The sequence below is a fragment of the Syngnathus scovelli genome, chromosome 8 (genome assembly GCF_024217435.2).
Source record: "Syngnathus scovelli strain Florida chromosome 8, RoL_Ssco_1.2, whole genome shotgun sequence".
In the NCBI taxonomy this organism is placed as follows: Eukaryota; Metazoa; Chordata; class Actinopteri; order Syngnathiformes; family Syngnathidae; genus Syngnathus; species Syngnathus scovelli.
The window spans coordinates 2085609-2112855 of record NC_090854.1 but is presented as its reverse complement, the minus strand read 5'-3'; the positions used below and the strand labels follow the sequence as shown (position 1 = coordinate 2112855).

At 44.1% G+C, this 27247-nt stretch overlaps 1 protein-coding gene across 11 annotated transcripts in view; it reads right to left on the bottom strand.

Annotated features, from left to right (window-relative positions):
- Positions 1 to 27247, bottom strand: part of il10rb (interleukin 10 receptor, beta) — a 185409-nt gene that overhangs the window by 132097 nt on the left and 26065 nt on the right. For all 11 annotated transcript variants that reach the window (XR_011087269.1, XR_011087266.1, XR_011087267.1 and 8 more), the window contains 4 exons: positions 11179 to 11366; positions 5811 to 5971; positions 4610 to 4763; positions 4231 to 4388 (listed from right to left, as the gene is read on the bottom strand). Coding sequence is in view for 6 of the 11 variants with exons in the window: in XM_049727084.2 (XP_049583041.1) it covers positions 4231 to 4388; positions 4610 to 4763; positions 5811 to 5971; positions 11179 to 11366 (661 nt within the window). In the remaining 5 variants the exon portion in view is untranslated. The remainder of the gene's footprint in view (positions 1 to 4230; positions 4389 to 4609; positions 4764 to 5810; positions 5972 to 11178; positions 11367 to 27247) is intronic.

Here is a 27247-nt window from a genome sequence, read left to right as displayed (position 1 = left end):
TCTCGAATGGTGACGAGACAGCCTATAGAGAGGAGGTCCAGAAGCTCCCGACCTGGTGCTCCACAAATAACCTGGCTCTGAACATCACGAAGACAAAGGAGATCATCGTGGACTTCAGGAGGAAGAAAAGGGATCCCCTTCCCCTCTACATCCACATCGAGAGTGTGGAGAGGGTCAACAACATCAGATTCCTGGGAGGCCAGATCTGTGATGACCTCAGCTGTCATCAAGAAGGCTCAGCAGCGTCTACACTTCCTGAGTCCTCAGGAAGAACAGTATGGACTGGAAGCTTCTGCTGGCCTTCTACCGCTCCTCCATTGAGAGCCTGCTGACGTACTGACCACCTGGTGCGGGAGCTGCACTGCTGCAGATAGAGGGAGGCTACAGAGGACAGTCAAAGCAGCGCAGAGGATTGTCGGCTGCCCTCTCCCCTCCCTGACGGACATATACAACACCTGGTGCGTCAGCAGAGCTCACAATATCATCAAGGGCAACACACATCCCAAGATGCCAAGACACCTGCGGGAACTGAAAGCGCCCATGAACTCCTCTGTTATGGCTATACAGAGAAGGGTCAAACGTCCATCCATCCATCCATCAATTTTCTGTACCGCTCTGTCCCCACAGGGGTTGCGGGCGTACTGTAGCCTATCCCAGCCGACACCCTGAACCGGTTGCCAGCCAATCGCAGGGCACACAGAGACGAACAACCATCCGCACTCGCACTCACACCTAGGGGCAATTTGGAGTGCACAATTGGACTACAAAGCATGTTTTTGGGATGTGGGAGGAAACCGGAGTGCCCGGAGAAAACCCACGCGTACACGGGGAGAACATGCAAACTCCACACAGGGAGGACTGGAGGTGGAATCGAACCCGCACCCTCCCAATTGTGAGGCGGACGTATTACCTAATGCCCCACCGAGCCGCCCAGGGTCAAACATGTGGAACTAAAAAGGTTCTTTCCAGATGCCATCTTGCAAGACCTCCACAGACCAGAGCAAATAGAACTGCTCATCAGTCATCAAGAAGGACGGCTTGTATGTCAGAGGGGAAAGGTGATTGGAGACACGTCTTTTGGGACGGCCCCCTAGGGAAGACTGTTAGCGGAATGCACCCAGACCTCTTTGAAGAAGTTGATTTGGCAGCTCACAAATCCAAAACGCATTTCGCACGATCCATGAGAACCACAGCTCTGAAATATCAAAAACTCCGTGACACAGAGGGATTCAAAGCTGAAACCAAAAGCACTGTTACAAAGACTTCCTCAACTGGTGGAAATGGGACATAATTGGAGCAGCTTGCGAGCTAAAGTGTGAAGGATGTGGATGCGGCAACTGCCAGCCAGGACGCAAAGACATGACTAATCGAGTAAAGAGAACTGGAAATCATCAGAGCATGCCTCACCTATGTCGACAAAGGATCACATCGATGAACCACACTGGGAGACAAAATACCCGTGGATTGAAGATACAACTTCTCTACCCAATAATAGGAGTGGAGTAGAAGCCACTTTTCTGAGAACAAAGAAGCAACTCAAGAAGGAACCAGAGTAGAGGGTGGTATATGCAGGTCAAGTCCATGAAATGGTGGAAAGAGGAGCAGCATTGAAGCTCACCAAAGAAATGATAGCCAAGTGGAAGGGACCAGTATGGTATGTCAGCCACTTGGTGGCACCAAACCTGCACTCTGTCACAACACCTGTGCGTCTGGTCTGAAACAGCAGCCAGAAGTTCAAGGGACTCGGCCTGAACAATCTTCTGTTGAAAGGGCCTGACGTCCTCAATCCAATTCATGCAGTGCTACTCCGGTTCAGAAGAGGTATGCATGCTGCACTTGGTGACATCAAAAAAGATGTATAATTCAGTGTGGTTGGAAGACCTGGAAAGAAACAGAAGATGGTGAGCTTGAGTTTGCCATCACCCGAGTCAACATTGGAGACTGACCAGCAAGGTGCATTGTATAGCTTGCCATGAGAGAGACTGCGAAGCTACCCATGTTTACTCACCTGAAGGAGAAGCGTAGGATCCTGGAGGAAGTCTCTTATGTTGAGGATGTGCATACCTTCCACAATGACCTGGGCAAGGTGGACGAAATCACCAGAGGAGTCGAAGAGATCCTGAAAGCTGGTGGATTCTTTCTTAAGCCCTGAGTCAGGTCAGGCCAATGTGGGAGGGAGACACTCACGCCAGGAGCATCGTCATGCAAAGTGCTTATTTTCCCAAATCAAAGGAGAGAAGACGATGACAAAGCCCATGGAACCTACCTGGTTGAAAGTGACAAACTGTACCCTATGATCTCTGGCAGTTGCTAAGCCAAGTAGCTAACCTGTGTGACCCAATAGGTCATATATTGTCACTCCTGCTAAACAGAAGGGTGCCATCCTAGTCAGGAGAGGCTGGAACAAGCACAACCTGAGACACGTGGGACAAGCCATTGTCAGAAATATTGAGGGAAGAAGCAATCCAGTTGTTTGAAGAATACATCCGCCTCTGTCAAATTACCTTCCACAAAAGCCTCACACCGTGCAACTAAACCCGAAAACCCTGGGGAGTGACATTCTCCGATGGGAGCGAGCAGAGTTACGAAGCTGTGGTGTACCTCAGATGGGAGACGGCACAGGGCACTGAAGTCAGACTCGTTGAGTCCAAAGCAAAGCCCACACCACTTGACCAGAAAGGAGAACCAGTCAAGGCTAAAATATGTGGCGTTGTTTATGCAACTCGCCTCAGAAGGTACATCAAAAAGCACAGTCAAATTGAAATTGTAGGATGTTTCTATCTGCCGGACAGTCAAACTGTGTTGGGATGTTGAATGTCGAACTTTCTTCGCAAACAAAGTTGGCGAAATCCAGAAGACCACATCCTCTGATGACTGGTGGTGGATCCAGGGGGACATCTATGTTGCAGACATTATAACGAGGTGCAGCTCCAGAAGATTCTGGATTCCAAGAGGATTGTGTACGGCAGAACGAACCTAAATTCCTCAAGCTGGCTGTGGTAGAGTGGCCAAAAAAGTCTGCTAAAAAAGTTGCTGTCTAAGCCAGAGAAGGGATTAACAAACTCCAAAGAAAAGCCTTAGCAGCAGCACTGATGAGATTCCAGGTCAGGAAAGGCACATGCAATGTGCCTTCTACTGGAGCAATTGATCCAGCAAAAATCCCAGGCAAAAGAGACCACGGTGCTCCACAAGGCACCACAGATGGAAAAGAGCCCAAGACTAAAACCCAAAGACCTCCAGCTGGATCTGCAATTTAAGAACTGATTGACGTCAGGAGGTTCATCAGCCTAACCAAGGTGATCAGAGTTGTTGCCTGGGTATGGATGGTATGGAGGGCTGCAATAAAATGGAAGAACAAAGGTAAACATCAACCATCAAGAAAGAAGCAATCGCAGGCATCCAGAACTCATGTGACCTCTCTGGGTTCAAGAACCAAGACATCAAGTGTGAGGTGTCAAGTCAACTAACAGAAGCAGAAATTATTCAAACAAAATATCCACTAGCCCCCCTCCACACCAGCAGGGGGAAAAAGTCAAATTAAAAAAAAACAGCCAAATTTACCAAACTTCCTGCCAGATGACAGGGACAGCCGTATTACCTAAAGACCAGTATTAAAGCTGGGGAACAAAGAAGGGAAAGACGCTTAGTGTAAGAAAGATTACTTTAACAGAAAAAGCAAATTAAAAAAACCCAAAGAGACTCCTCAGTTTCTGGTCACACGCAACTGGTAGGAAATGGACTTCAATGCTTAGTTTGTTCAAAATGTTTCGTTTGTTTGAATTGTTTGGTTTGAACTACAAACTACGTTCGTCTTGGCTTTGAGTGGCTCAATCAATTTGTGGTTACTTGTGCTTCATGTTTCCTAGTGTATGTATGCAATTGCTGAACTTGGCTGGACTTGAAGTAATACAATGTTTTCTTTGCTTAAGGTTATCAACCTGACTAATTATCCTCTAAGTAATTATGAAATAAACTGCAAAAAGAGAAAGAGTTGTTCCAAGGACCAAGGCACTTGTTTTAAACAAGGTTCATCTTTCTTTTCGGCCCGTTACCAAATAAACCAGGGTATGGGGGAACTCGCATGTAAGCATACGTATTGACTTGTGATCAGTTCAGGGTTGTGACAAGATAGGTGTGAGTGTGTGATATAATAATTTGAAGGAACAATGAAAAAATACATCTTGTGTCAGAAAATTATTTTTCTAGTCTTTTTGTCTTGCACCTCCATACCTTATGGAAAAATGATGGAAGCTGGATCAAGGGATAGAACGTTGCCTTGAAAATGCTGTAACACCTAAAGAGAATATACAAGACGAGCAGCACAACTGTACACGCCATCAGCAAAGAGCCTAAGAAGTACACAACAGTTTGCCACCAAGGTGTATGGCCTGTTGAAAAAAAAAGAAACAAAGATGATCACTGTACGATTTTGTCATGCATCATATGTTCAGTATATATGCTGTTGTTTCTAGCTGTGCAGTAGTTTTAAAATAAAGAGTACTGCAAGTTTTTGTGGTTATATTTGTTAGTTTGCCTCAAACATATTGATGAGAGATGCAAAATTGTGTGTGCGTGGGGACAGTTATTTAAGATTAAAAAAAATAGTTACCATCAGTCTGAATGCAATATGGTAAGTTAAATTTGCTCCTCTTATCGGGATGGTCAGAACGTGACTGGACCCGAACACAGTACAATGTCCAATAGTTCAAGTCTGGCAAAGTTACCATCTTAACACTTGTGTTTATGATTTGGGGTTGTAGTACCTGAAAGACAGATAGCAGTTCATTATCATTATGTTATTGAGTACTGTATAGAATAGACAGTGCATTCCTTCTGCAAGCTATCACACTTGTTTTCTATCTGGAGAGAACAGCTTACAGCGCATGCAGCATAAAAAAAAACTCCTGACACCTGTCTATAAGTTATGGCCTTCTCAGACTACTCAACTTTTTTGTCGTTCGTGACCATACGTAGGTTATGTGCACAAATTGGTACAAACATGCATTTAGTGAATAATAAGTCTTTGGCAAAATTGTTTGCTGTTACATACAACTGTTCTACATACATAAAAATGGCAACAGGTCAATTGAATGTGAAAAAAATACAAAGTAAATACTTTTATGTATATACATATATTTTTTGTTTCACAAAAGAGGATGTTGAATATTGTTCTCATATATGAAGTCTCATCAAAAGGGTTTGTTTTGAGGCTTGATAAGGTAAATTAGTGTAAAACAAACTAGCGTGTCTGCTGTAGAATACTTTAAATATGCGGCTATAAGATGACTATCATAATGCATAGGATTTTTATTGTGCATTTCTATAGAAGCCAAGGACTTTTCACCCTCTGGTAGCGGTAAACTACACAAGTAGCCAAAGTTGCCCTGTTGCAGGCCGACAAAAGCGTGGCTGCCTGCGGGGATGGGTTAAATGCAGAGGGCCGACAAAAGCGTGGCTGCCTGCGGGGATGGGTTAAATGCAGAGGACAAACTTCAACACACCCAGATGTGTGTGTGACGATCATTGGGACTTTAACTTTAACTACGGCCCCTCCGACTCCCACCAAAGATTCACACCCAAGGATTCGCCAGTGTGAGAAGTACTTGTGGCAAGGTGTGTGAAGTGTCTTGCCCAAGGACACAAACACATGTGACTCGAGATACAAACCGTCGACCCTCAGGTAACGAACGATGCGCCCTACCACCTGAACCACGGCTGCCTCAAGATCAGATGTTAATGAACTTTCCACCTATTTGACAAAAGTATACCGTTTATGCAGATTAGATAAAGAAATAAATCTAAATTCCTACCTGCTTGTCTACATTACGTTCCCAGTACACAATGTAGTAGTACAACTTTTTAAGATTCTGCCTCATGGAGTGGTTTGAACTGGTCAATGGATCGGAAATAAAAACATCAATGTTGTTTACAGCAACAGTCAGTTCCACTTTGGATGGTGGACCAATTGCAGCTATAAGGCAGAAGAGAAAAGAAATCAGAGAATTGGTGGCTATTAGTATGGTTATTTACAACATTAAATCCACGTTGGCACAAATACAGTTCACAAAAGGAACTGTGAAATCAACCCGCTGTGAAGTATGGGGTTACAGCAGGGGCGATGCTATGGCCACACTCCCTGGCCATCCCCAAATCTAAGGGAAGATTTAGGATCATGATTTTTCTGCAATTTTCAAATGAATGTAGTATTCTTCAACCCCTTGACACTGATTTGCCACAAGTTAGTGGTAGTAACTTTTGTATTTTTAAATAATGAATTTTCAATTGATCTGAATGCAAACTGTAAAAGTAATTTCAATCTTACAATATCAATCAAAAACATTACTTTCACTCCACAGTCGGCAAAAACATGACAGAGTCGTTGTATGTCATACGATCACAGTTGTTAGGGTTTTTCAGATTATCCTTATCGTATGATTATGTTGGAATGCAACCGGTTGCATTCCAACGTAATCATACGATAAGGATAATCTGAAAAACCCTAACATCTCCGTGTGGTTCTTGCAAAATAAGTTAGAGTGAGCACAACTCTAACAGTCACGGTTTTATGAAACAAAATATACACGAACGTCAATCTTGCTCAACAACAAACAGGTTAAAATCTGTGAAGAATAAATATTTTTTTATGTGACTGGGTTATTTAAATATGATTTGAATGATAGAGCCATTGATCACAGTATTCAAAATGTCATTGGTCATCAGTGATGATCGGTTTGCTTGGCTGTTAACTAGCAAATCAGTACATGACACAGAAGTAGCCTATGAGAAAGCAAAGCAATGGGAAAATCTAGTAAATTAAATTTATAGCGAGACTCTCGTCATAAGTGTGTACTAGGTAGGACTCTCGTGGTACACACACGAGTGAATTAAGTGACTGAAGTTTAGCCACTAAACCAGGGGTGCCCAAACATTTTCAGCTCGCGAGCTACTTTTGAAATGATCAAAAAAATATTATATATATAATATATATATATATATATATATATATATATATATATATATATAATATATATATATATATATATATATATATATATATATATATATATATAATATATATATATATATATATATATTATATTATATTATATTATATATATAAAAAAAAAAAAAAACTTTTCCTCACCCCCCGTGGGTGGTCTCTTTTTCCCTTCAAGCTCGGGTCCTCTACCAGAGGCCTGGGAGCTTGAGGGTTCTACGCAGTATCTTTGCTGTTCCTAGTACTGCACTTTTCTGGACTGAGATGTCAGATGTTTTTCCTGGGATCTGTTTCAGCCACTCCTCCAGTTTGGGGGTTACTGCCCCTAGTGCTCCAATGACCACAGGTACCACTGAAGTCTTAACTCTCCAGGTCTTCTCCAGCTCTTCTCTGAGCCCTTGATATTTCTCAAGTTTCTCATGTTCCTTTTTCCTAATGTTACCATCATTTGGGATGGCTATGTCAACCACAACGGCTTTCCTCTGCTCTTTGTCCACCACCACAATGTCCGGTTGGTTCGCCATTACCATTCTGTCTGTCTGGATCTGGAAGTCCCAGAGGATCTTGGCTTGGTCATTCTCTACCACCTTTGGAGGTGTTTCCCACTTGGATCTTGGGACTTCCAGTCCATACTCTGCACAGATGTTCCTGTACACTATTCCAGCTACTTGGTTATGGCGCTCCATGTATGCTTTACCTGCCAGCATCTTACACCCTGCAGTTATGTGCTGGATTGTCTCAGGACCTTCTTTGCACAATCTACACCTGGGGTCTTGTCTGGTGTGGTAGATTTGGGCCTCTATTGCTCTGGTGCTCAAGGCCTGTTCTTGTGCAGCCAGGATCAGTGCCTCTGTGCTGTCCTTCAGACCAGCTCTTTCTAGCCATTGGTAGGATTTCTGGATATCAGCTACTTCAGCTATGTTTCGGTGGTACATCCCATGTAGGGGCTTGTCCTCCCATGATGGTCCCTCCAGCACCTCATCTTCCTTTGATGCCCATTGTCTGAGACATTCACTGAGCACGTCATCCGTTGGGGCCTTATCCCTGATGTACTTATGGATCTTGGATGTTTCATCTTGGATCGTGGCTCTCACGCTCGCTAGTCCTCGGCCTCCTTCTTTACGGCTAGTGTACAGTCTCAGGGTGCTGGACTTGGGATGGAACCCTCCATGCATGGTTAGGAGCTTCCGTGTCTTGATATCTGTGGTCTGTATATCTTCCTTTGGCCACCGTATGATTCCTGCAGGGTACCTGATTACTGGTAGGGCGTAGCTGTTAATGGCTAGGGACTTGTTCTTGCCATTGAGCTGACTTCTTAGGACTTGCCTTACTCGATGGAGGTATTTGGCTGTGGCTGCTTTCCTTGTTTCCTCGTCAAGGTTGCCATTTGCCTGTGGAATTCCAAGGTATTTGTAGCTGTCCTCAATGTCTGCTATTGTTCCTTCTGGGAGTGAGACCCCCTCTGTGTGGATTACCTTTCCTCTTTTAGTCACCATGCGGCCACATTTCTCAAGTCCGAATGACATTCCGATGTCAGAGCTGTAGATCCTGGTAGTGTGGATCAGGGAGTCAATGTCCCGCTCGTTCTTAGCGTACAGCTTTATGTCATCCATGTAGAGGAGGTGGCTGATGGTGGCCCCATTCCTGAGTTGGTATCCATAGCCCGTCTTGTTGATTATTTGGCTGAGGGGGTTCAGTCCTATACAGAACAGCATTGGGGACAGAGCGTCTCCTTGGTATATACCACATTTGATGGTCACGTGTGCAAGTGGCTTGCCATTGGCTTCAAGTGTGGTTTTCCACTGTTTCATCGAGTTGGCGATGAAGGTTCTCAGAGTCCCATTGATGTTGTACAGCCTCAAGCATTCAGTGATCCAAGTATGTGGCATTGAGTCATATGCTTTCTTGTAATCAATCCAGGCAGTGCTCAGGTTGGTACGTCTAGTTCTGCAGTCTTGGGTGACTGTTCTATCCACCAGGAGTTGATGTTTTGCTCCTCTGGTATTTTTACCAATCCCTTTCTGAGCAGTGCTCATGTATTGATCCATGTGCCTGCTGATCTTATCTGATAGTATGCCCGACATCAGCTTCCATGTTGTGGAGAGGCAGGTGATTGGCCGGTAGTTGGATGGGACTGTACCCTTTGATGGATCCTTCTGGATCAGGATCGTACGCCCTTGGGTTAGCCATTCAGGGTGAGTCCCATCCCTTAGCAGCTGGTTCATTTGTGCTGCCAGGCGCTCATGGAGAGTTGTAAGTTTCTTGAGCCAGTAGCTGTGGATCATGTCAGGGCCTGGTGCTGTCCAGTTTTTCATTCCTGAGACTCTTCTCTGGATGTCTGCCACTGTGATGGTTACTGGGTTCTGTTCAGGGAGCTTGCTGTGGTCCTTTCTCAGAGCCACCAGCCACTGTGCATCCTTCTTATGTGATGCCTCCCGCTCCCATATATCCTTCCAGTACTGTTCAGTTTCCAGCCTTGGTGGGTCTGCTCTGCTATTATTCCCCTGCCACTGAGCGTACACTTTCGCTGGTTGTGTTGTGAACAACCTGTTTATTCGTCTGGCTTCATTCTCTCTTGTGTACCTCTTTAGGCGGCTGGCCAAGGCTTGGAGTCTTTGTTTGGCAGTTTCGAGTGCTTCAGGTATGGGCATATGGCTGTATTTCTTGGGAACTTGCTTTTTCATTGCACCTTTCTGGGCCTCTGTCATTTGGCTCACTTCTCTCCGTGATATCTTGATTTTGGCCTCCAGCCTTCTCTTCCATGGTGGGCACTGTTGTGGTCGCATATGGTCATTCTTCTTGTAGCCAAGCATTTCTAGGATCACTGCTGCTGAGGTGTATATCAGCTCATTGGTTTCAGTGATGGTAGCCGTAGGAATTGTTGTCAATGCTGCATTCACATCTTCTAGGAGACTTTCTGAGGGTACTTCACTTAGCCTCTGCAGTGTGTATCTAGGTTCCCGAGCATTCATTCTCACCGTGATCTTGTTCTTCAGGTCAGTTGCTGCCTCGTTCAGCTTGATTGTGCTTATTGGGGTTTCGTACCCAACCTCTGGGCTTTTACATGGATTTAACTCGTCTCTGACCTGGTGCTCTGGTTGGCCTTCGCTATGGCATTTGTGTTGTATCTCATCAATCTCGAGGTGTGATAGCAGGTGCCGTTTATGGATATTGGAACATTGAGCTACTAGTTGCTTGGCCGATAGTGTTGACTGTGGGTATTGAAGTTGCCACTGTTCCCGCATTCTCCGCATGTAACCCCTCTCGCCCGGGTTGCTGAAGTAGTAGCATTCCAACAGATCCTTATTCTCGGATCTCGCCCATTTGTGTCTTGTTCCAGTAGCCCATTTTTCATCAGGGTGCTCTGGTTCCCCAGCACCTGACGCAGACCTTGTTTGTCCGGGCGACGTCTGAGCCGGCATGTCTTTCGTTTCTTGTACTCTCATTATCTCTGAGGTAGGCGGTATCGTTAAGGGTCTTGCCTAAGGACCCACACTGACTGCTGGTAAGGTAATCGCTCATTGCTCATATTGTGCCCCTGCCGGGAATCGAACCCGGGTCTTCCGTTTGTAAGTCATGTCACTTACTGATTGAGCTAGTCAGCCGTCAGCTCCATATATATATGGATATGGCTGACATAATTTTCTGAAGTCCAAATGATAACACATGGAACTATATGTGTCATCGTGAAAAAAAAGTCCTCCCATTCCATTGATACTTTTTTTTCTAATCTTTTTACTATGTCCAGCTGCCCTTTTTATACCCTTTCTTAAGTTTAAGAGAAAAAACAGGGATCTGACAATTGGAGGGAACCCGCGAGCGTTAGTGTTGTGTTGTTAGCGCCATTGTTTGCGCACGCGTCAAGTGCGAAAAAAAAACAAAAACATTTTAATGTCACGTGATCGACCAGTAGTGGCCAGGTGATCGACCGGTCGATCGCGATCGACGTATTGGGCACCCCTGCACTAAACTATCTTGAGAAGCAGCTGCCGATGACCTTCTACCTAACAACCATTGAAAGGGTCCACTCATTCAACCTCCTGGGCAGGGTTACCTAATTCAGACATACTGCTGCCCTGAAAAATGTATACCTAGCTCAAAACCAAGTACATACAAGGGACCGAAGGGTCCTAATTTTGGAGTATTCCGTAACGTTACCACACTTTCCCACAATTTCTCACCATGCTTCTCAGGACAAAATTCTTTCTGCACCCATTCTGAGTGACTGGAGTTGTCATTGGTGCGCACACGCAACATGTAGAAGCCGAAATAGTGCAGGTTATGTGCAGTAAGGTCACATGACTTGGAAAACGTCTTGTCACAGGCATTAGACCAGTAGTACCTTTTCTTGGATTCTAGCTTGTATGTCCTGTAAAGACAAAACAAAAAAGTACTTACTGTTCGCATACAATAGTGCGGCATTCTGGCAGTTGGTGAATGGAAGTTCATGCTCATGCTATTATTTCTTAAAATGAAGTTTATTATACTGACTGTACTCTCATACATATACATACATATATGTGTGTGTGTGTATATATATATATATATATATATATATGATCCTAGGAGAAAAGTTGTCTGGGGCTTTATTCCCCTGGGAGGGTCACCCATGGCAAACAGGTGCTAGGTGAGGGACCAGACAAAGCACCGCTCAAAAGACCCCTTATGATGACTGAGAAAAATGGGCTTCCTTTTTCCTTGCCCGGACACAGGACACCTAGCCCCCCTCTGGAACGGCTCTTTAGCGCACCGCCACTGCGTCTGGCTCACCACCTGTGGGAGAGGCCACAGGGTGCCTTGTGAGCAGGTGCCAGGCAAAGGATTGGTGGTCCAATCAGAAGCTTGCTCTTGGGGCATGGAACAACACCTGTCTGGTAGGAAAGGAGCCCGAACTGGTGTGCTCGGCGGAGAAGTTTCGACTACACATAGTTGGACTTGCCTTTAAACACAGCTTGGGCTCTGGTAGGGTCTGACCAAACAACAGCTCAGAGTACCCTTTTTGTCACCCTTTTTTGGCATCCTTGGAGGGTGTTCTCATTGAAAGTTTATGATCATTGAATATTCATTACAAGATGATTGTTATTTACTATTTAAAAAAAATTAAAATCAATGTATATTCAATGAATATCTGAGAGTGTGGATACTTTAACTCCCTATTGGTATCAAACTTTCATGGGTGTGTGTATTGTTCAGTTTTTACAGTGGTAGATTTGAGGAAAGGCAAGTATCAGTATGTGAAGTTGTTCATTTTTTGGAATTAAGGAATTAAGGAATTAAGATTTGTAATTCTATTTCATGCTTCTTCAATAAATGTGTCTTATACGTATACTCATTTAAATCCGTTGTGCGCTAATTTGTATGATATATGCAATCGATTGTTTGTTGTTGGTGTGACAATTCGATTCATTGACGGGTGGTTATTATGGTATAAAATCGTACCGTAATAAATAAAATTAACCAAGTGTTTAAATTAGATTAGTTGGATAATTGTTAGAAGTCAAATTGGGTTAATTGTCCGTTGGTCACGGGCCCGTCCTGTATTTGTCGGGCCGCGTTTAAGTTTCACTCGAACAATTGCCAAATTAAATTGCCTTCAAAATTATTTGAAGGATCAGTTCATTTCGTTAAATATTTAATTCGTTTAAATATTTACTTCACTGGAGAAAGATAACGAATGGGTTTGAATTAGACTAGTAGGATGATTGTTAGGTTTAAATTTGTTTAATTGTCCGTTGGTCACGGGCCCGTTCCGTATTTGTCGGGCCGCGTCTAAGTACCACTCGGACAATTGCTAAATTAATTTGCCTTCAAAATTATTTGCAGGATAATTATAATTTGTTTAAAGCAATTTTAATTCGTTTTAAGAGGAATATTATTCGTTAAACAATTAAGTTGGTTGAAGAATTTCAACGGTTAAGAGTTTATATATAGTTTTAGAACTAAGAATTAATGCATTAAATTTCTTCTCAAATACTATTATTGTCATACTTCCATTAATTCGATCCTTCATCGAATAAAGACAAATAGGCTCGCTACTTCAGCAACAAAGTAGAGCAGACCCATATAAATAGTTACTTCGGCAAAACTAGTGCAAGGGTGCGCTAGACCAACGAATCCCTGAGGTCTTAACAAAGACATCTAAAAATATCCGTAACATAACAAAAGCATCAGACCACCGAAGGGAGCCATCATTATGGCGCGGTCATTTTGACGACTTGCCTCGAATTGAGTTACTCGGCACACGCGTCTGTTGACTTGAAAGGGATTGGCGTCATAAAGAAATTAGATTGATTTGGTTAGAATTAATTTAACTCGGGTGGTTAGATACGGACGAGTCCCTTCACCCGGCTTATTGAACCCTTTAATGGGAAGCCGGTAACTTTAATAAAAAATGCAGGTTTGACAGAGGTCTGAGAGGACTGGTGGATCCTTCTTCCAGGTCATATAATGAGAAGTCCTAGATCTCAGGCTCAACTCTAAATTATACCAAAGGTGCACTCATGCTGAGGTCATGAATCTGTCATTCATATAAAACGCTCTCATTCATGTCTTTATGGATTTTGCTTTGTGCACTGGTGGACAATCATATTGTTACAGGATGGTGCCATCCCGACACTATTCCCACAAAATTGGGTACATGGAATTGTCTGAAATTTCTTGATATGCCGAAAGATTCTGACTTCCTTTAATTGGAACTAAGGGGGAGATGCTTTCTACAATTTATGCTGCCAACTGTCAAAACAGTTCTTCCTGTTCCAACATGTATTTCATTCATATAGTACCAAATCAAAACAGAAGGGGGGGGGGGCGGTTTTCATATATAAAAAAAAAAAACTTTTCCTCACCCCCCGTGGGTGGTCTCTTTTTCCCTTCAAGCTCGGGTCCTCTACCAGAGGCCTGGGAGCTTGAGGGTTCTACGCAGTATCTTTGCTGTTCCTAGTACTGCACTTTTCTGGACTGAGATGTCAGATGTTTTTCCTGGGATCTGTTTCAGCCACTCCTCCAGTTTGGGGGTTACTGCCCCTAGTGCTCCAATGACCACAGGTACCACTGAAGTCTTAACTCTCCAGGTCTTCTCCAGCTCTTCTCTGAGCCCTTGATATTTCTCAAGTTTCTCATGTTCCTTTTTCCTAATGTTACCATCATTTGGGATGGCTATGTCAACCACAACGGCTTTCCTCTGCTCTTTGTCCACCACCACAATGTCCGGTTGGTTCGCCATTACCATTCTGTCTGTCTGGATCTGGAAGTCCCAGAGGATCTTGGCTTGGTCATTCTCTACCACCTTTGGAGGTGTTTCCCACTTGGATCTTGGGACTTCCAGTCCATACTCTGCACAGATGTTCCTGTACACTATTCCAGCTACTTGGTTATGGCGCTCCATGTATGCTTTACCTGCCAGCATCTTACACCCTGCAGTTATGTGCTGGATTGTCTCAGGACCTTCTTTGCACAATCTACACCTGGGGTCTTGTCTGGTGTGGTAGATTTGGGCCTCTATTGCTCTGGTGCTCAAGGCCTGGTCTTGTGCAGCCAGGATCAGTGCCTCTGTGCTGTCCTTCAGACCAGCTCTTTCTAGCCATTGGTAGGATTTCTGGATATCAGCTACTTCAGCTATGTTTCGGTGGTACATCCCATGTAGGGGCTTGTCCTCCCATGATGGTCCCTCCAGCACCTCATCTTCCTTTGATGCCCATTGTCTGAGACATTCACTGAGCACGTCATCCGTTGGGGCCTTATCCCTGATGTACTTATGGATCTTGGATGTTTCATCTTGGATTGTGGCTCTCACGCTCGCCAGTCCTCGGCCTCCTTCTTTACGGCTAGTGTACAGTCTCAGGGTGCTGGACTTGGGATGGAACCCTCCATGCATGGTTAGGAGCTTCCGTGTCTTGATATCTGTGGTCTGTATATCTTCCTTTGGCCACCGTATGATTCCTGCAGGGTACCTGATTACTGGTAGGGCGTAGCTGTTAATGGCTAGGGACTTGTTCTTGCCATTGAGCTGACTTCTTAGGACTTGCCTTACTCGATGGAGGTATTTGGCTGTGGCTGCTTTCCTTGTTTCCTCGTCAAGGTTGCCATTTGCCTGTGGAATTCCAAGGTATTTGTAGCTGTCCTCAATGTCTGCTATTGTTCCTTCTGGGAGTGAGACCCCCTCTGTGTGGATTACCTTTCCTCTTTTAGTCACCATGCGGCCACATTTCTCAAGTCCGAATGACATTCCGATGTCAGAGCTGTAGATCCTGGTAGTGTGGATCAGGGAGTCAATGTCCCGCTCGTTCTTAGCGTACAGCTTTATGTCATCCATGTAGAGGAGGTGGCTGATGGTGGCCCCATTCCTGAGTTGGTATCCATAGCCCGTCTTGTTGATTATTTGGCTGAGGGGGTTCAGTCCTATACAGAACAGCATTGGGGACAGAGCGTCTCCTTGGTATATACCACATTTGATGGTCACGTGTGCAAGTGGCTTGCCATTGGCTTCAAGTGTGGTTTTCCACTGTTTCATCGAGTTGGCGATGAAGGTTCTCAGAGTCCCATTGATGTTGTACAGCCTCAAGCATTCAGTGATCCAAGTATGTGGCATTGAGTCATATGCTTTCTTGTAATCAATCCAGGCAGTGCTCAGGTTGGTACGTCTAGTTCTGCAGTCTTGGGTGACTGTTCTATCCACCAGGAGTTGATGTTTTGCTCCTCTGGTATTTTTACCAATCCCTTTCTGAGCAGTGCTCATGTATTGATCCATGTGCCTGCTGATCTTATCTGATATTATGCCCGACATCAGCTTCCATGTTGTGGAGAGGCAGGTGATTGGCCGGTAGTTGGATGGGACTGTACCCTTTGATGGATCCTTCTGGATCAGGATCGTACGCCCTTGGGTTAGCCATCCAGGGTGAGTCCCATCCCTTAGCAGCTGGTTCATTTGTGCTGCCAGGCGCTCATGGAGAGTTGTAAGTTTCTTGAGCCAGTAGCTGTGGATCATGTCAGGGCCTGGTGCTGTCCAGTTTTTCATTCCTGAGACTCTTCTCTGGATGTCTGCCACTGTGATGGTTACTGGGTTCTGTTCAGGGAGCTTGCTGTGGTCCTTTCTCAGAGCCACCAGCCACTGTGCATCCTTCTTATGTGATGCCTCCCGCTCCCATATATCCTTCCAGTACTGTTCAGTTTCCAGCCTTGGTGGGTCTGCTCTGCTATTATTCCCCTGCCACTGAGCGTACACTTTCGCTGGTTGTGTTGTGAACAACCTGTTTATTCGTCTGGCTTCATTCTCTCTTGTGTACCTCTTTAGGCGGCTGGCCAAGGCTTGGAGTCTTTGTTTGGCAGTTTCGAGTGCTTCAGGTATGGGCATATGGCTGTATTTCTTGGGAACTTGCTTTTTCATTGCACCTTTCTGGGCCTCTGTCATTTGGCTCACTTCTCTCCGTGCTATCTTGATTTTGGCCTCCAGCCTTCTCTTCCATGGTGGGCACTGTTGTGGTCGCATATGGTCATTCTTCTTGTAGCCAAGCATTTCTAGGATCACTGCTGCTGAGGTGTATATCAGCTCATTGGTTTCAGTGATGGTAGCCGTAGGAATTGTTGTCAATGCTGCATTCACATCTTCTAGGAGACTTTCTGAGGGTACTTCACTTAGCCTCTGCAGTGTGTATCTAGGTTCCCGAGCATTCATTCTCACCGTGATCTTGTTCTTCAGGTCAGTTGCTGCCTCGTTCAGCTTGATTGTGCTTATTGGGGTTTCGTACCACACCTCTGGGCTTTTACATGGATTTAACTCGTCTCTGACCTGGTGCTCTGGTTGGCCTTCGCTATGGCATTTGTGTTGTATCTCATCAATCTCGAGGTGTGATAGCAGGTGCCGTTTATGGATATTGGAACATTGAGCTACTAGTTGCTTGGCCGATAGTGTTGACTGTGGGTATTGAAGTTGCCATTGTTCCCGCATTCTCCGCATGAAACCCCTCTCGCTCGGGTTGCTGGAGTAGTAGCATTCCAACAGATCCTTATTCTCGCATCTCGCCCATTTGTGTCTTGTTCCAGTAGCCCATTTTTCATCAGGGTGCTCTGGTTCCCCAGCACCTCACGCAGACCTTGTTTGTCCGGGCGACGTCTGAGCCGGCATGTCTTTCGTTTCTTGTACTCTCATTATCTCTGAGGTAGGCGGTATCGTTAAGGGTCTTGCCTAAGGACCCACACTGACTGTTGGTAAGGTAATCGCTCATTGCTCATATTGTGCCCCTGCCGGGAATCGAACCCGGGTCTTCCGTTTGTAAGTCATGTCACTTACTGATTGAGCTAGTCAGCCGTTATATATATATATATATATATATATAATGGTGCAGGGACAACAACCTCCTGCTGAACGTCAATAAGACCAAGGAAATGATTGTTGACTTCCGGAAGGGTCACACAACACACCTGCCGCTGATCATCGACGGTGCTGTGGTGGAGAGGGTGAGCTGCACCAAGTTCCTGGGGGTGCACATCAGTGAGGACCTCTCCTGGTCCGAAAACACCTCGTCACTGGCAAAGAAAGCTCAGCGCCGCTTGTACTTCCTGCGGAAGCTCAGGCGTGCATGTGCTCCTCAGGCAGTCCTGTCTACATTTTACCGTGGCACCATTGAGAGCGTCCTCACCAGTTGCATCGCTGTCTGGGGTGGTAACTGCACTGAACAGAACTTGAAGGCCCTGCAGCGCATAGTGAATACGGCTGGTAAGATTATTGGTGCTTCGCTACCCTCCCTGAAGGACATTTACACCTCCCATGTCGCCCGCAAGGCAACCTCGATTGCCAGAGATGTGAGTCACCCGGCTCACTCTTTGTTTGACCTTCTGCCCTCTGGGAAGAGGTACAGGAGCCTGCGCTCCCGCACCACCAGACTCGCCAACAGCTTCTTTCTCCAGGCTGTTAGGGCCCTGAACTCGCTACCCCCTTCTGCGTAGCGTGCGGCACTGTTGCGCTATTTTCGGGAATGTCTGCTGTACGCGCACTTGCTCCTTTTTTTTTCTGCTCCTCCTATTTATTTATTTATTCATTATTTATTCAGCACGCTTTTGTTATACTTGTTTACTTGTTTGTCTGTTGTGAGCCATGTCTTGTCACCGTGGGATAGGGGGGAACGAAATTTCGGTTTCTTTGTGTGTCTTTGGCATGTGGAGAAATTGACAATAAAGCTGACTTTGACTTTGACTTTGACTTTGATATGCATATGCCCAAATCTACCACACCAGACAAGACCCCAGGTGCAGATTGTGCAAAGAAGGTCCTGAGACAATCCAGCACATAACTGCAGGGTGTAAGATGCTGGCAGGTAAAGCATACATGGAGCGCCATAACCAAGTAGCTGGAATAGTGTACAGGAACATCTGTGCAGAGTATGGACTGGAAGTCCCAAGATCCAAGTGGGAAACACCTCCAAAAGTGGTAGAGAATGACCAAGCCAAGATCCTCTGGGACTTCCAGATCCAGACAGACAGAATGGTAATGGCGAACCAACCGGACATTGTGGTGGTGGACAAAGAGCAGAGAAAAGCCGTTGTGGTTGACATAGCCATCCCAAATGATGGTAACATTAGGAAAAAGGAACATGAGAAACTTGAGAAATATCAAGGGCTCAGAGAAGAGCTGGAGAAGACGTGGAGAGTGAAGACTTCAGTGGTACCTGTGGTCATTGGAGCACTAGGGGCAGTAACCCCCAAACTGGAGGAGTGGCTGAAACAGATCCCAGGAAAAACATCTGACATCTCAGTCCAGAAAAGTGCAGTACTAGGAACAGCAAAGATACTGCGTAGAACCCTCAAGCTCCCAGGCCTCTGGTAGAGGACCCGAGCTTGAAGGGAAAAAGAGACCACCCACGGGGGGTGAGGAAAAGTTTTTTTTTTTATATATGAAAACCGCCCCCCCCCCCCTTCTGTTTTGATTTGGTACTATATGAATGAAATACATGTTGGAACAGGAAGAACTGTTTTGACAGTTGGCAGCATAAATTGTAGAAAGCATCTCCCCCAGGCCTCTGGTAGAGGACCCGAGCTATATATATATATGTATGTATATATATATATATATATATATATATATATATATACAATTCATATATATATATATATATATATATATATATATATATATATATACACACACACACATAATATATACTATGTATACACACATACGTATATATACACACATACGTATATATACACACATATACGTATATATACACACACATATATGTATATATACACACACATATATATATATACCGTAATTTCCGGACTATAAGTCGCATTTTTTTTTCAAAGTTTGGGTGGGGGGGGCGACTTATACTCAGGAGCGACTTATATATGGGTTTTTTTCACAAATTTTTACTTGATCATTAAGACATCACTTACAAGTATAGTTGACCACTTCCCATGTTATTTTTAGTATAGTTGATCACTTCACATGCTTTTATTTCTTTATCTTGAACATATTCAAAACATAAAAAATAGAGAAAACATCAAATAAAGCAATTAACACTTTAAAGCACCATATCCAAGTCCACTGTCTGCTGTATGTACACTTGCTCCATTTTTGCTCCTCTTATATTTATTATTATTATTTATTATTATTTGTTTATTTATCATTTATTCAACACTCTTATTTATTCATTGTTAGTGCCTTCTTGGGTTTTTTTGTGTTGCTTGTATGCATATGTGTACTATCTCACCGAGGGATAGTGGAAATGTAATTTCAATCTCTTTGTGTGTCTTAGTATATAAAAAATATATCGACGATAAAGCAGACTTTGACTTTGATAAAACAACCAAAAAAAATTATATTTTCAGACGAAACTGGATGAGGGCGCTCTAAATTTTACCGTTGGCCGTGACTCATCAACTGGGTGGGCTTAAGAAAAATGGCACCAAAAAGAAATTTTGCAGGTTACAAACTTCAAGTTGTAAAATATGCAGCTGAAAACAGTAATCGAGCAGCAGAAAGAAAGTTTGGAGAACCGTGATGTACCAATGGATTACTATTTCAAGTGACGTCAGTAGCGCGGCGCGCCGGTTGTTTACATACAAACGTGCCCACACAAGGACTACCGGCATCATTAGCGGTGATCATTTCTAAGTGACACGGAGGACAAAGAGTTTGAAGGAATTAAGGATTTGGAGTGACATAGAAGGTTTGAAAAACTATTATGGCTTTTACGCACGCCCGGTCTCTACTGAGTCGGGGGCCGGCGCTCGGCCGAGTGGCTGTCCGCGAACGGTGCGCGGGGCTCGGACATGGCCATTACGCACGCCCGGTCTGTCTGGAAGTCCACGCCGCCACACGCTTGGAAGTTTGTTTTGTTTAATAAAGAGCCGTTTACCAAACCTACGTCTATCCTTGTACTTTGTTAACGCTACAATATAGTTATATAGTAGATCTGTGGAATAAAGACGAGGCTGACGTCAGGGCGCACGCGCGGCGATGTTGACAAAGGACGAGGAATTTGATCGATGGATTTAATGGAATTAAACTGCACGGATGGTTTGATAATATTATTGGCTTGTATTATAGTTATTTAAACTATAGTATAGAATATTTTGAAGCGCAAGCGCCCTCAGCCGTGCGCACCCATTGTTGACAAAGAACGATCGATGGATTTAATGAATTGGAGTGACATCGATGGTTTTATAAACATGTTATTCATGTAATAGTTGTCCTTCATCACTCTATATGTTACGTGAGGCCCGTTCTCAGCTCTTTGTTTGTGTTTGTCACGTTAGCATACCTATCGTTTAGCCTGTTGTTGCTATTTAATGAATTGGAGTGACACCGATGGTTTTATAAACATGTTATTCATGTAATAGTTGTCCTTAATCACTCTATATGTTACGTCAGGCCCGTTCTCAGCTCTTTGTTTGAGTTTGTCACGTTAGCATACCTATCGTTTAGCCTGTTGTTGCTATTTAATGAATTGGAGTGACACCGATGGTTTTATAAACATGTTATTCATGTAATAGTTGTCCTTAATCACTCTATATGTTACGCCAGGCCCGTTCTCAGCTCTTTGTTTGAGTTTGTCACGTTAGCATACCTATCGTTTAGCCTGTTGTTGCTATTTAATGAATTGGAGTGACACTGATGGTTTTATAAACATGTTATTCATGTAATAGTTGTCCTTAATCACTCTATATGTTACGTCAGGCCCGTTCTCAGCTCTTTGTTTGTGTTTGTCACGTTAGCATACCTATCGTTTAGCCTGTTGTTGCTATCGTTTAGCCTGTTGTTGCTCGTTCATGACTGTTTTTGGTGTGGGATTTTGTCGAATAAATTGCCCCCAAAATGCGACTTATACTCCGGAGCGACTTATATATGTTTTTTTTCACTTTTTGGGGCATTTTATGGCTGGTGCGACTTATACTCCGGAGCGACTTATAGTCCGGAAAATACGGTGTATATATATATATATATATATATATATATATATATATATATATATATATATATATATATATATATATACACACACACACACACACACACACACACACACACACACACACACACACACACACACATATATATATATATATATACACACACACACACACACACACACCGTAATTTCCGGACTATAAGCCGTGACTTTTTTCCATAATTTTGGACCCTGCGGCTTATAGTCAGGTGCGGTTTATATACGATTTTTTTTCGTGATTTTTGTGATGACTTGATCACTTTTACTCTTAACACTATTATATACAGTAAAAGCTACAAAACAAACTGACAAATAACTTGTTTTCAAATCAGACGAGTAAAAACTGTGTTAGAGATTTGCTCACTCCAACTTATTTTGCAAGAACCAAACAGAAGACAAGCAAGTTCTTTTAGACACCTGCAGGTGGAGAGTCCATTCGTCGCTGTCTGAACAGCGATTATCGAATGAAGTCTAAAAGTCTCCTCCCTGCAAGGGCATATTTATTAGGAGGAACAGAGTGGGGGTGGGAGTGGACAGGTTTGGTGAACCCCCGGCCTCTGATAAGATCAGAGCAGGGGGTGTTTTACACTATTGTGGGAAACAGAACAACAGCTGCAGCTGGTCAATCAAGCAGAGGAAGCAACCACTTCATCTTACTCTGCATTGTGAGGGCCAGACGTGATTGATTTAATCATTACATTGTGAGGGCAAGACATGATTGATTTAATCATTACAGTCTACATTCCAACATAATCATAGGATCAAACTAACCTGAAAACCCTAACAAACTGGTCAAATATTTTTAAAAAAGATATTAAAAGTGAAGACAATTTGCAGTTCTAGTAATAACACACGAATTTAATGCACAATTTGTCTTCGCGGGCCACATAGAATGATGTGGCGGGCCGTATCTGGCCCCCGGGCCTTGAGTTTGACACCTGTGCTCTAAACCCTTTCTCTTACTCTGCCATATCACTCAGAGATTGCACAAAGCAGTGGCGCTGTTTGGACCATCTCATTGTATTAAAACCCAATCAATCAGCATTTAAATTCAATTCTTCTGACATTTTGCTCACCAAAAACAAGTTGTAATGAATGTGAACTTTTAATGCATTTTATTCAGAAGGTTACTTTGAACCTTAAACGGCGGCGCGGCGTACTTATGGATTTTTACGGCCTCCGGCCTCCAGGGGGCGCTCTAGCAGGAAGCAAGAGCGAGACAGGTGAAGAAGAGATAATGCGCCGAAGAAGACGTGCTAGTTTGTGTTTACATTTCGCGCATCACGCAGAACGCGATCAAGTCGGACATTACTGAAAGGAAGCCTTTATACACAAACCGTCATCAAGGGGGACAAAAGAAATGCATATGATGCCGCTTTTAAGCCAAAGGCAGTCGATGTTGATGACATTATCTTGTGTCTACTCTGGAGCGTACTTATGGATTTTTACGGCCTCCGGTCTCCAGGGGGCGCTCTAGCAGGAAACAAGAGCGAGACAGACGAAGAAGAGATAATGCGCCGAAGAAGACGTGATCGTCTCGCGCGTCACGCACACACCTGCATTCACACAAAGACAGGAAGCTTTTATACGGAAACCGTCATTATGGGGGACAAAAGAAATGCAGACGATGCCGCTTTTAAGCTATACGTGTCGCTCGCCAGTTTAATGTAATTTAGCGCTTCGTGCATGAATAAGATTAGCATGAACAGACCCTCTTCACACTCGAAGAAATGCATAAAAGCGACGACGAAAGAGAGACTGAGAAAGTGTGAGGCGAAGGATATCTAACGCTATTTCAATCGGACACTAAGGAGGAAGACTTCGATGGTTTCAGTGCACAGGAGGAAGATGAAGACGGCTCTTTTTTTTACTTTTACTGGTATGTTTTTTTTTAACCAGCCCTGTTAGTGCTGTGTTACCGTGTTGCTTCTGTGTTGCTGCTGTGTTACCGCCGCATCTCAGTGACTTTGCTGTGTTACTTCCGTATTGCTGCGGTATTACTGCCGCGTCACAGGCAGTGTTTGGAAAGAAATGTTAAGGTATGTTATTAAAGCTTTAAATTAACTTTGTGTCCAGTCTTTCTTTGCTAATAACTCGCGTGCACACTTCCGCGTTGCTGCGGTACTACTGCTACGTCACAGGCAATGTTTAGAAAGACATGTTCAAGTATGTTATTAAAACATTAAAAAGGCTTTCTATGTACTGTCTTTCTTTGTAAGAAACTCGTGTGCACGGTGCGGCTTATGTAAGAAAAAAACTGAAATATCCCTGAATTTTAGCTGGTGCGGCTTATAATCCGGTGTGGTTTATAGTCCGGCAATTACGGTACACTGCCGTTCAAAAGTTTGGGGTCACCCAAACAATTTTGTGTTTTCCATGAAAAGTCACACTTAGATTTTTTTTACATCAAACTTTGCTTTCGTCAAAGAATCCTCCATTTGCAGCAATTACGGCATTGTAGACCTTTGGCATTCTAGCTGTTAATTTGTTGAGGTAATCTGGAGAAATTGCACCCCACGCTTCCAGAAGCAGCTCCCACAAATTGGATTGGTTGGATGGGCACTTCTTGCGTACCATACGGTCAAGCTGCTCCCACAACAGCTCAATGGGGTTCAGATCTGGTGACTGCGCTGGCCACTCCATTACCGATAGAATACCAGCTGCCTGCTTCTGCTCTAAATAGTTCTCGCACAATTTGGAGGTGTGTTTGGGGTCGTTGTCCTGTTGTAGGATGAAATTGGCTCCAATCAAGCGCTGTCCACTGGGTATGGCATGGCCATGCAAAATGGAGTGATAGCCTTCCTTATTCAGAATCCCTTTTAACCTGTACAAACCTCCCACCTTACCAGCACCAAAGCAACCCCAGACCATCACATTACCTCCTCCATGCTTAACAGATGGCGTCAGGCATTAATTTAATAACTTAATTTAAAATTTAATTTAATTTAATAACTGGCATCTTCATTAAATAGTACCCGCAAAACACCAGTGTCAACATATACAGTGAAGAGGCGGCTGCGGGATTCTGGGCTTCAGGGCAGAGTGGCAAAGAAAAAGCCATATCTGAGACTGGCCAACAAAAGAAAAAGATTAAGATGGGCAAAAGAACACAGACATTGGACAGAGGAAGACTGGAAAAAAGTGTTGTGGACGGATGAATCCAAGTTTGAGGTGTTTGGGTCACAAAGAAGAACGTTTGTGAGACGCAGTACAAATGAAAAGATGCCACATGCAGGGATGAGAATCTTCCGCGGATTTCAGTTTTTTTCCGTTGGGGGTATCATTTTCGTGAACCGTATAAGTCCGTTGAGAAAATTGTTTTTATGGGGGGGGGACGGCTGGCAGCAGTATTGCGACAACAGCCGCCTTATTTTCGGTAACATTTTGGCGCTTCTTTCATCACATCATTTGCCAACTCATTTGCCTAATTAGCAAAGGTTTTAGCCAGCATGGTGAAAGTTTTAGAGAAAAAAGACGAGGATCATGCCAAGGAAATAGACAAGTCAAACGGGATCAGGAACTGCTTCAAATAGGCATGGCTTGAGAGCAGCGTCATCTTACAACTCGGAACACAAAGACGCTCTTAAAGCAATGCGACAGAGAGCGCCCGGCCCGCTGCGGTTGTGCGATCGGACTAAATTAAGCTCCCTGCGCACTTAGGTCCACTTGAATTTTGGAAAGTACATCAGGACTTTAAAAATATTTTCTAAATTTCAGCGACGGCTCTGTCACAATAATGCAACCAGTGCGGTGCAGTTGCGCGGTCGGCGACGCGCTACGGTTGCGCGTTTGTCGGTGCGCTGCAGTTGCGCAATCGGACAAAAATGCGCAAATGAAAAAGTGGTTAAAAAAGTCTTGGAACAGATTAAAAAAAATCCATTATTTGTAATAGGAAAAATAGATTCGGAATTCGCTTTTCGAACCGCCCTCTGGACCAGATTGTGGTCGAAAACCGAGGCTTGACTGTATTATATTCACCTTGGTAGTCCACCGAGCAAAAGTTTTGTTAACAAAACTGTTGGAATTGAGTGATGAATGGTATTGGGGTTGCTATACTGCCAAAATCCAGGAGTTTCCAGGGAGCTTTTACCCCTGAGCCCCCTCCGGGGCGTTGCCCCTGGCCCCCTGCATTACCCAATGGGGGCCTGTGGCTCCTGGCCCACTGCGGCCCTCATTGGGGAGAGCATGCGGCCCCCAGACCGCGGCTATTTTTCAGTGTTTTTTTCATTTGCCGTTCTCATCTCTGCACATGCTTTTAAAAGTAAAAACGTACCATTGTTTTTTTTTGTTTCGATGTGCTCCTTAATGTTCCTAGCGCCGCGACCTCCATAGCTTATCACAATTGCCAAAGAATGCACAAAACCTTCCCCAGGACATCTAATTTACGGATATGTTCCGTCAGGCAGGTGGTTACTGACTGTGTTCCAAGTTGTAAGATGACGCTGCTCTCGAGTCATGCCCATCTGAAGCAGTTCTTGATCCCGTTCGACTTTTTCCCTGGCACGATCCTCGTCTTTTTTCTCTAAAACTTAGGCCATGCTGGCGAAAACTTTTGCTGATTCGGCAAATGAGTAGGCAAATGATGTGGCAAATGATGTGACAAAAGAAGCGCCAAAATGCTGAGGCGGATGTTGTCACAATACTGCTGCCAGCCACTCCCCCCCCCCCCCCCCCGAGATATACGTAATATGTACAAACAATTTTCTCAACGGATCTACACGATTCACGAAAATGATACTTCCAACAGAAAAAAACACGGAAATCCGCGGATCCGCGGAAATTTCTCATCCCTGCTCAAGGTACTTTACATATAGAGCAGGTCTACAACAGGGCACAGCAGAATGGTCGTTTTCCAACCCAGAGGTTGGGAATTCAATCCTCGACCATTGTAACCGTATCAAAGAAGCCTTGAGCAAAATACTGAACCTAGTTGCTCCTAATCTAGTCATCAGTAGATAAATGAGGAATTCAGTGTAAAATGCTTTGAGAGCCTCAACGGGTGGAAAAGCACTGTACAAATGCAAGACCTATTCCCATTTACAGCCACATTTCTCACACATTAAGAGCTGGGCATCTTCGGTTTCCTACAGTGCTGCATTGTGCTCCCAACAAAGCAGAGAGAATATGCCTGTGAATCATGGTGAGTATATTAAGCTACTTTTGTACATCTTACATAGCTCAATAATTACTTCCTGTCTCACAGTAACTCATGATACTAATGCATACCGTATTTTTCGGACTATAAGTCGCATTTTTTTTCCATAGTTTGGGTGGGGGGGCGACTTATACTGAGGAGCAACTTATGTGAATTTTTCACAAATTTTCAAAATTAAAAAAAACAAAAACGTTAATTTTTCACAATTTTTCGAAATTCAAAAAAGAAAAAAAAGTGAAACGGCGATAAACGAACCGCGATGTAGCAAGGGATTACTGTAATTTGAACTGCAAGTAACGTCAGCGGCGCGGCGGTTGTTTACATAAAGGACAAAGATTGATCATGGGATGACGAAGATGATGAAGGGCCCCACGTACTACCGTCAACATTAGCGGCTTTGTTTGTAAGTGACACGGAGGACGAAGAGTTTGAAGGGTTTAATGAATTGGAGTGACACAGAAGGTTTGAAAAACTATTATGGCTTTTACGCACACCCGGTCCTACTCTACGGAGCTCTCTTTCACCTCCGTGGATGGAAGTCGGGGGCCGGCGCTCGGCCGGGTGGCTGTCCAGGGACAGTGGATGGGGCTCGGACATGGCTTTTACGCATGCCCGGTTCTATTCTACGGAGCTCTCTTCCAGGAAGTT